We start from the raw sequence: 11,367 nt of genomic DNA, 5'->3' as shown, positions 1-11,367 counted from the left end.
TTGTTCGCTTATAACTCAAAAACTACTAGAACAGTGTTGATGAAACTTGCATCTTCTTCTGGTGCTCATAGAACCTTAGAGAACCTTCACCGATAAATGACATATTTTTCTGTTTCCAAATAGAAATACAAAAAAATGTGAGTATCGTCAATTTACTTTTTGAGATGACTGACTTCGAACATATTATTCGATATCTCAAAATAAACAATATGAATTTAAAAAAAACAGAAGCGCACCTACCAGACGTTATAAACCATAAATTACACCTGAGCAATGCCATTAACATAAATTCAAAGTAAATACAATCAGCAACTTGTTACTTGTTCAAACAAAATCTCCAATTTCCGTGATATTTGAAGGAAACATGTTCAGTATGGACACCAAGCTGAACGAAATATATATATTTTTGTCCTGCTTCCGATTTTTAACACTGGCAGTACAACAACCATCGAGACGATTCAATCGGTACCCGAATCATTCGTGTGTAATTTATATTTAAGGTTGACGATTAGTGTAAGTCAGCGAGTCTACTCATGTAATTATTAGAGAATGCTTTATCCAACAGTATAGACCTGACTGATTTAAAATAGAAAATTCAATTAACCTATAAAAATAGAATGTATTTGTATTTATAACTTGGAAAATTTATGTTAATTGTACAACAAAAATATTAAATATATTTCAGCAATGTACGCATTCATTATAAATGGGAGAAAAATGCTTATGTTACGGATTAAAAAATACTATAAATATACAAAATCATTCTTTTATAATATCATTAAAATAGATCACTATTATTATAGTTAGATTATAAAATATATTATAAACATTAATTGACTGAGAAGTTTACTTGTAGTTAGTAGATATTTTTCATGAAACAACAAACAACCTTTCGTATTTAGCAGTATAACAATGAGGTATGTAAGCCATAAATGTAATTAAACCACAAATTCAGTATAAAACGTAACAAAAACAGGATTTCTAATATTAAGTCAAATTTAACTTCGAGGACTTGTAATTGGATCTACAAAGAAGTGCAGAAAGTGTGACATAAATCTATTATCATTGTAATCTATTTTTCCGTTAAATATTATAATTAACCATCTAAAATGGGTAAGTATGTATCTATTTTCTATAAAAACTGTAACTTATTCATACATAATTAATTAATTAGTCTAAAGTAAAAACTACATAAGTAAGTAATTGGCTAACTTCTATTGAAAAGAGAAAAAAAGATGTTTACGAATGTAATATTTAGGGATTGCAATACCGAATAATAATACCAATAGCGATATTTAAGTATTTCCTATTGAATACCGGTAACGAGGATGATGAAGGGCCACAAAAGTAAACCAGACATCGCGTAACTCGACAAAAAGATTTCAGACCTGTTGAGCCTTTTATGTAAATTAATACATTTTGTTTCCACTTTCAATACTGATTATATCAGTATTTTCTGATTTTTAAAACTGGTATTTCGGTATCGTAAAATACTGAGATACCGGTTTTGAAATACCAGTATTACAATCCCTAGTAATATTATTAAGTATTCAAAATTTTACCCTAAATTTAATAAAACAAATTTAATTTATTTAGAATGTAAGTATTGAATTTGTATTAATTGAATAGAATGATCGTAAATATATTTGAACATTAAATTGTGCGATCCCGTTAATTGCATAGTGTGTATTTCAATTTATTAAATAGTTTTTAAAAGATTTATTTAAAATGGGACACTTAACAGGTCAATATATTCGTTCATACTGGTATAAATATGTCCCAAAAAAAACATGGAAAAGACATTGACGACAAAGAATTCCATAAAACGGTTACTACTACTTGATGTTTAGTACTGCAGAAGACAAAATCGACTAATACTGAGGATAAGACCATAGTCGACTAGAGCTATGGTGCCATCAAAGATAAAGAAATAAACATAAATTTTGGTAATTTACGTAAGATTCATACATTCTGTGTTCATTGACACAAAATATAATTGTAAAAATCAACCGTATTGAGTGTCCGGGTCATATTTCACAAGGACGTCTTATCATACAATTTCATACATTATGTTTTGTGATGCTGCTGGTAACATTGCTGCGGTGTCCCAGTGATATAACCCTTAGTCTTTAATTTATTAATTTAAATGGCTACAAAATTTCATTGCAAAACCTTTCAAAAAAAAGTAAACCAAAATTTTTGCTCTTGAGCTTAAGGGCCAATCTACAGCGGAAGTTATAAATCTATTTTTTATCGTTGTCTATTCTTTCACACCCACGATGGTCGCGCGCCTTAAGCGTCGGCCTACATCGTCGTGGGTCCCAGGTTCGAATCCTGGTTCTGACAAATATACATTGTTTTTCAATTTGTGTTTGAGTCAGGGAATGGACCTAATGGGTTGAGCGAGTGGCTGACAGCCATTTCATGTAAAAAAAAATCTGTTAATACAAACCTCCACTCTGTGGAGGCCCATATGATCTTATTAGGAACGGACATGGTCGGGATTCTTTCAAGCCATTGGATCCTTGGATGGAGCTCTGGATCAAATACATGTGATTTAGACAGACACGGGATTCAAACCCGCACACACGGCTTCAAAGACAAACAGCTCATAATATATTAATTGAAATTGACAAATCCATTTTGTGTTTTTCAATCATATTGACCAACTGTAAAAATTTCGATGACAACTTGCATTAAACTCATACTCAACTCAACAGTGGATACATATCCTTTTGTACCGATTAATGGATAGTATATAATTACAATATAATATTCTCTATCCTATTTCCTATTTTATAAGAGATCTTTATCGATTGGTAATAACCCGTACTACAAATTCACATTTGCATCTATGAATACTGAAAATTTTAATAGTAGTTTTAAAACTTAGACAGCAAACTGGAATTTGCGTTCTCCCATTAATATTACAATGTTCTAATAGAAGCACTTCAGTTTAGATGGGTCTCACTTAGGCTTTATTATAGGGATTTTTACTCTACCCAGAGTATCTTTTTTCACTATTGCAAATCCTACGATTAAAAAATATGTATTAAATATAAATTAGCATGCAAAGGTTACTTATAATGAGCTGTAATTTTTTTTACTTATATCTATAATTACTTGAGCCTGTGTATTTGCGTTACAAGGATTTGCCAATATGGCCTATGAAATGAAGTAGAAATTATATTATATGTAAATTAAATCTATCAGGAATTCCTTTTTGTTTTATGTATTTATAATAAATAAAATATAGTTTTTACTTTATAGCATAATTAAAAATTTGTCACATTATTTTGTTAAAACATATTTTTGGCAGTGGTTTGTAAATAAAAATACCTTTAGAATAAATAATATACAACATGATGTCAAAAACCCTTTCTCTTCTCATCTTGCTTCATAATTCGGATTAAAATGGGTTCACCTAACCATATTACTTTTTTTCACTATATTAACTGGCTCTATGCCTTCAGCGAGTTATCTCACTCTATGAGGCCGTTTTATGAGGAAATTTCGCAAATTATCTCGTCCCAACTTTAAACTCAAATTACTAGCCACTGTCGATTGATATACATAATCAAAAAAATTAAACACTGAATAATTATGAAATACTATGCCACGAATTATCGATATTACAGCGATTTTAGTAAGAGCTTCGCTATACATTCAACGTGTGTCGTTAAAAATCTGCGGCCTGTCAGATACTGCCATAATAATATCGTGAAGTATAGAAAAGGTTAATTATCATGGAAAGATACAATGAAAATACATCTAATAACGTAGAATATACAAAAAAAACATGTTTCGGCCATTTGAAATTAAAAAATGTTATCTACGAAAGCAAAATATTAAACCACGTAAACTTATTTGGTTAATGTCTTACAACAGAACCCAGAAAATAACATCTTACAATATTAACCGATGAGAATGAGAATCTTATAAGTGTTGCGATGATAAAGAAAAATAAAAATTGTTGAAAATATTCATTTACATTGAGCTCTTGAATTAAGGATATAAAATAAATTGATACATACTCTTTTATCTTTCAATAATAATTATAAAAACATTGTTAAATCTTTTCAGTTTTTAAATATCCCATAATAGCCCAAGATCTGTATATTTTTCTATTATAATATTATAGTATGTATATATTATTATATGCTATCTCATAGATTTAATACTATTTTGTAGTTAAAAACAAAATGTAAGATCTACTACACGGTAAGTTAGATTCGATAGTTCAGGCGGGTAACAAGAGCATAAAAGGGGCGGGCAGGACCAAACGATTCAACAAAACCGATGTAAACACTGCCGGCGATGGTGACAATAGATATTAAACAACTTAGCCCCACCTACTTCTTGCATATGGAAAGAAATGGTATCTGAGCACCTTAGGTGACACACTCCGCCCGAGCCCACCTCAGAAATGCCATTCTAGTTACATCCACTCCCGCACGCACACACGATTTAATGCATAAAGTCGAAACGTCAGAACACTTGACTATCAATTCAATCCGGATAGTATATCATTTAGAAATATACCAATGCAGTGTTTCAGTTGTTGTAAGGATGTTTCTTAAATTGAAATGTCATTTTATTATGATTGCCGGCGTGGCGCTCACTTGAATTAGATGACTAAGTATGGTACATCGCCATGCATACTGAACGTCTTCCAACTATGTTGCAAGTACCAAGAGCATGGCCCCCACATCCTGAAGCTGGCCCCCAGGCTAGGACCTTTGGCGGGCCCCTCAACATATTGTTAAGGATCAAGGCAGTGTGACGCTCTACAGTAGCATTTTCCAAATGGTGTAGGCGGTAAAATTGATGTGTATATTTAGTGTTTTTTTTTGTATATTTTAATACATCCATTTGAATTATGGAGTTGTCGAGTATCGATACACAATTAAAAATTGTATCGCACGACCACATAACTTTAAATAACATTATTGAAGGAAACTAGTGCCACAGGCGACTTTTTTTTACTATTAGAGCAAATTTGTGATGTGTGTTTATCTCACATATCTGGTCGACTCGCCACGATGGGCCCCCAGACTAGAGCCCTGTCAGCCCCCCCTTATGGGGGCCATGATCAAGAGCTGACTTTTTTCCACGATGTAGCATCAAACAATGTAAGCATCAGTACATTAAGTTACATCTGTTTTGTAAATGCCAACAAAATCACATTGCTGAAGGAGACATGTTAGTTATGTCGAGTTTGAATGTGCGACCCACCTTACTGTCGTTACGGTGCCACCATAGACACCGAAATGCTTCATTCGGTTTGGTGCTTACATATCAAAAAAAAATATATAACTTATTTGGCTTATAATAAAATTGTATGAGTACATTATGTCCGATTTACAGTCAGTTATTTAATTTATGGAGCAGTATGTATAGGAAGCATTACCATTGAAAATTGAGCTTATATTCTTCCGGTTGCATGAAATCAACACGCCCCGTTACCATTGATTATATTATTATGATTTAACGGCACTCCAAGGAAAGAGGTGAATGTTGTATCTCGACTTAACGGCGGTTCCAGTCCTTCCAACGGCAGACAATCTATGACCGGCACAATGTATTCCCTAAAATTGAAAATTGTCAGAGTTTAGTGTGTTTCGGAGAAGGGTAACACTCCTATCGATTGACAGGCAGGAATTCAATGTATCGCCATTGTTTAGTTTGAATCAGTGTTGCCATCTTTTTCTATGCTGATTATAGGACAAAGGCATAAAAATTATAGTATTTCTGAAAAATATATAGTGCAGGAACATTTTTCGTCTTGAATCCTTTAAAATTATAGTATTTTGGTACATTTGGCGTAAAATTATAGTATTTTACATTTTTCGTGGAATTAAAATTATAGTATTGTACTATAATTATAGTACGGTTGGCATCACTGGTTTGAATGCACATCTGCTGGTAAGTTTGTAACATTGCAGATAAAATAGAAAAGAATAAAATGAAGGGTTAATTAATTTCAGACTAAATCCAACCTGTCACCAAATAATATATTGATCTTGTAATGAAATATTTATTACCTTGAGACGTTATCTTGAATCATGATTGTTTCGTTCATCGGTTGCATTCTTTCTTCAATGATTTGTTCTTCGGGCTGGTGTGGACATCGTTTCCTTGCACTGAACATTATCACTCCAACCATAGCCAAGAAGTATGATAAAAAGTACAGACCGTGAAACTGAAGGAAAAGAGAAGAATATAATATACTTCTAAAATTGTTAACATGAAACAGATAATAATTTTTTACAAATACGGTATATATTGTAAAGTTGAGTGCAGTAGAATGGCGATTACCCCGACAGCGGTTATCCAGATACTTGTTTTTGTTAACATCGATTTTGCAATGGATCAAAGCATAATTGAAAAATCCAAGTGCTTGTACAGCAACAACTTCTAATACAAGAGATTTTGTGAATGGAAAAGTGGATTTAGATTTTAATTTACGTAGAAATGGTTGTTAGCTACCTGCTCAACCTATAAAGTCGATGCTCTGGGTCCACGTACACATTATACAAGTGAATATACTAAAACTGAGAACCACGATTTTATAAATGAACACTTTAACATTCGTTCATACTTGCGCTTCCTTAACAGGAAACTAGGAAAACTAAAAAAAATCTTTGTTGTTTTAGTTATCGCAGGAAACGGCTTCATTGCTTTTTTCTCAGTTCACTTCACAATCGTGTATATTTTATACATCATTAATAATTTATACTCATACCTTGAATTGGAAGAGAAGTATTCCGGCGATGAGGGTGTAATAATCGGCTGATATAAATGAAAGATGAAGAGACACGGCCCCCGCATCCCTTAGCATGACGGCCATCAGCATGTGAAACAGCAACTGCACCAGGCTGTAGCTCGCAAATTGCAGAATCATTTCCATGTTATACCAGTGGAACTTGTAAATGTCCTCAGACTCCATCACAAAGATCTGCAAACCCGCAACGATGGTGCTGAAAAATCCGATCATGGAGAGATACTCCACGCACGACTGTTTCTTCACGATAATCTCTTGGATGACCGTCACAATGGCAAATAATAATGAGCCACCTAAGCAAAGCATATCGCCAACGAGCTGGTTTCGGCCTGAAATATAAAAATACACATTATCATTTTATATGGCAATGCGTATCGGTCATAATGTAAATTTTATAACTGTGCTAAACCATTATATATATAGATATTTGCAGTATTGTTTACGTGACAAACTTTAATGCACTATGATACAGACATAACTATTGAAAATAACATATTATTCTTTAACACGTGTTTAAGTTTATTCCATATTTTTCCACACTCAAGAATTAAACCTTGTTACATAACAGCCTCACCCAGAAGGCAACCCACTTCCCTTTATTTTTGTGTTCCCTGATTCCACTATAATACAGGTTCCACACATAGGTGTTCCTTGACTTACATTCCACGACTAGACATTTCGCACTTGCTATTGGAAACTAATATTTCTTTGTCTAATAAATTGTTATTGATTGACTTTTTCAAATAAAACGGGTCAAAATGTTTTTCTCATGTCGAGGAATACCAATAGATTTGATGAAGAACTTCAAATAATGATTTAAGATTTATCATAAAATTTTTGAGCAGCATAATGGGGACCGGACCCTTAGGGTCAAAGAAACTTAAGTATCTCAATTTTTAGTGATTTTGAGTTACAGATGTAACATATTACGTTAAGTGATAAAAAGACAGAAACAATCAAGAAGGCAAAGATCAATACATATCTCCTGAAAACACTTTCTTGTTAATGTCAGTGGAATGTAAGTTTACTTGTGTTTGGCCTATCATGTAAAGTAGAGATTAATTTCATTAACTTTAAGGGACCGAATAGCCCTGAACACATGTATGGATTTACCGCCAACAATAGGGTAGAAATTAAGCTTTCTATTAAATGCTGATTGTCGCACCAATCCCATTTTTCAAGTGTAAGCCGGCTCGCACATCAAAACTCGACTCGTCTGCAGCGTGTCGAATACGTCGATGTGACGTCATCGTTATTCACAAAATACACGTTGCCAAATGGAGCTCCGCAGATTGGTCAAATGTGACTTTTTAGTTTCAAAGAAACATCTAGTGCTGTTTCAAATCATCAATTATTATCAACAAATAGCATGCGAGTCGAAGACGCCAGAACGCATATGCACACCTACAAATTGATCATTCCCATACCGGCCCGCTGGTCACCACATCCAAATATAATACATATCAAGAGGTTATGTGCGACTGTCACTAGATAGATGTGCGCGGTCTTCATAAGAAACATCGAACTGACGTTCCTAGAAGGTTTGATTTATGGCTGTGCGGCAGACGAGGCGAATTTAGATGTGAAAGCCGGTTAAGAGAGACGCCTTTATTATTGTATGCCATGTCTTGTATGCTGTGCAGTGTATTTATCACCACTATCGCTCTACCGCCCAGGCACACACGCCGTACCAATTGTTACAATTGCATGAAAATTAAGAATCCTCTAAACTTTTTTGATTGATGCATGCAGTGTTGCAACTAGCACGACAATAGCCGGGTCTACACTCGGGACTTTTCCATACGTCTCACGAATTGAACTCAGGGCATGCGTCGTCGACCTTGAAATCGGGTTGAAAATGGCCGCCATTTTGTGATGAAAGTACTAACGCACTGCGATCCGACCGGCTTGGATTTCTGTTCAACACCCCAGCAGCTTCGTATTTTTTCGGTAAGATTCGGGTCGTTCGTGCATTTGGCTGTCAGTTGCGTTGTCAATAAATGTATTTATTAGAGTCTATTTGATCATATTGGATGCATTTTAGTATTGGAATATTACGATTTTTTGCAAAATGTCGACTGAAATGATTACAATGGATTTTATTGAGAGTAAGGGCACATTGCGCATTATGGGATATAACCATAAAGACTATACGAACAAACTGAAGCGCAATAATGCCTACATATTATTGGTAGGAAAATTTGGAATGTCAGTTTTAGGGGTAAAAATAAAATGTTTATGGTTCTACTTTTCCAAGGAGTGCCATAAAACAAAGGGAACAAAGAGTGGCGCTGGGGCTAACAACAAGCATGAATCCTCGTGGTTTGCATACGAGTCAAATGGCATGTCGATAACAGGGGTTAAAAATAAAATTGAGAGCTTGAGTTCGTATTTTTCAAAGGAGCTCCACAAGACTAAGGAAACAACAATGAGTGGAGCTGGGGCTACAGCAAAAATGAACCCTCGTGGTTCTCATACGAGTCACTGTTGTGTTGTATCGAATATATTATCTAGTTATAGTAGGTATTCAATGACATATTGTAATATTGATGTGTCGTATTATGTATAACGCTCACGGTGGCCGCGCGGCTTAAGCGTTGGACTATTATGCCGTGGGTCCCAGGTTCAAATCCTGGGTCTGGCAAGTACACATATTGCTTTTCAATTTGTGTGTCAGGGTAAGACCTAATAGTTTGAGCAAGTGGCTGACACCACTTTCCCTTTGACATCCGTGTAAAGTTCTGAAAAAGGACGTTTTCATTCGATTCTGTTGCCCTCATTATTCCGAACAGTAGTCAGAAAATATATTATATCATTAAATTTAAATCTCTTCAACTTAAATTGATGTAATTACCTACAATATACCTAGTATAATTGTAATATTTATTTTGACAATCAGAATTATTCGTATGACGTTCGGGCATAGAATATTTTATTTGCGAGGGTGAATATCCATACAAGAATAAATATCATTAATGTAATACAAAGTGCGAAAGAGTGCGGCACTTCGTACCCTTGTGGCACAGCCTCAAGGGTTCCGTCGCCGTGGCCGGCCCTCCCTCACCCTGCAGCGATGCTACAAAAGCGACCTACGTGCTGCAGGTCTGACATGGCGGGAGGCACAGGAGTTGGCGATGGACCGAGGGAAGTGGCGCCAACTTGTGCTTGCCCTATGCCCCAATGTTGGGACGTGACAGGGTGAAAGAAGAAGAAGAAGAATACAAAGTGCACCGATAGATGGCACTAAACTAGTTCCATGACTGGTTTTGTCGTTAGGACACACTCAATTATGCTTATTTATTACAAATATGATTGTGATAATAAGTTTAAAAAAATAACTAATATAATTAAGTATTTGTTATTCCAAATTTTACTGTTTTCTTTTAACTTTTTACACTCGTTTCCCGTACGCTCCGTGGTGGCGCTGTATTACCGTGAATAATTTTATTCATCACCTGCGAATCTATTTCGATGTATAATCTATGACTCAACGAAGTGTAAGCTGTGATGAACAAATGTAGATAGTAAAACGGATTCATCTCCTCTGCGCATGCACAAAACTTCTCGGTGTAAAACCAGAATTTAAAAGTTGAAGAGGAAGTCGGCGTTGAAGTGACTAAATGGGGACGTAGCTATTAAGTGTTTACGTTTGCCTTTTATTTTTTATGGTTGTGACAATGCTTACTACCAGCAGTAAATCGACGCATGTGTAAATAGACTGTAATACGGAATAAGGGAAGCTAATTAATTTACCATCAGTGGGTGCTCCTTCGACATCCGCCCAAACGATGCAGCCGACGGCCATCAGTCCCGCGGTCGCCCCTCCCACATGTATGAGACCCAGTCTCTGTCCGCCGAGGGCGCCGCCTAGAAGCGCCACGCCGACGCCGCTGCAGTCCAACAGCTGTCAGCTGATTATCGACGTATACCTCTGCGACAGTACCAACAGAAAACTCGCCTCGACGTCCAGTATTGCACACAGCAAATACATCCATGGTCTCTTCCAAAATGGACCTTTTAAGCTCTTACACGCCAGCACGGGCATGAAGATTACTACTAAAGCCGAGTAAGGAAGGATCAGTTGCGCCGTCGCAGGGAACTGCCATGTAGCACTCTGAAGCAATGTGCACAAGACACATTTCATACTCAATAACACCGACAGCAATTGCCCGATTATTATGCTGCGCCATACATGCCTGCAAAATAAACATAATAATGTATTCGTCTTTAATTAAAGTCGCATTATAAAAGCGTCGAGTCTCATGTGTTGAAAATTATTCACCAATGTCCGAGTTCCGATAAATAGTTTTCTAATTTGTCGCCGAAATTCCGTCTGGGCTCCATTGTTTGTCCATGTGTTTGAATTCGGCTTCAATGCATATCGCTTCTTTCACAACAAATTATATTTAATCGATTCATTTTACAATTTTCAACATTACAAATAAACAAAATTCAAGAGTTCTGTCGCAAATTTGACATTTCGTACCATAGACACTCGATGGGTACGCCCCTAGTTATTTTATTAAAAAAAAAAAAATCCATTTTCCAACCTCTTTGGCTATCCAAATTCTAAAAAAAATAGA

The 11,367-nt window shown here is 35.4% G+C and overlaps 1 protein-coding gene across 1 annotated transcript; it reads right to left on the bottom strand.

The window, feature by feature from the left end:
• Positions 1-4,742: 4,742 nt before the first annotated feature.
• LOC147075702 (queuine/queuosine transporter SLC35F2-like) lies at positions 4,743-10,980 on the bottom strand. The gene is made up of 4 exons (XM_085942014.1): positions 10,538-10,980; positions 6,746-7,113; positions 6,045-6,202; positions 4,743-5,588 (listed from the first exon to the last, which is right to left on the bottom strand). The coding sequence occupies exons 1-4, from the start codon at positions 10,587-10,589 to the stop codon at positions 5,450-5,452; spliced, it is 717 nt and encodes a 238-aa protein (XP_085798140.1). The 5' UTR covers positions 10,590-10,980; the 3' UTR covers positions 4,743-5,449.
• Between the last annotated feature and the right edge of the window lie 387 nt (positions 10,981-11,367).

Source organism: Rhyacophila brunnea, unplaced genomic scaffold (genome assembly GCF_057557595.1).
Source record: "Rhyacophila brunnea isolate RB1 unplaced genomic scaffold, BYU_Rbru_1.0 scaffold_14, whole genome shotgun sequence".
NCBI lineage: Eukaryota > Metazoa > Arthropoda > Insecta > Trichoptera > Rhyacophilidae > Rhyacophila > Rhyacophila brunnea.
This window is presented reverse-complemented; position numbering and strand designations above follow the sequence as displayed.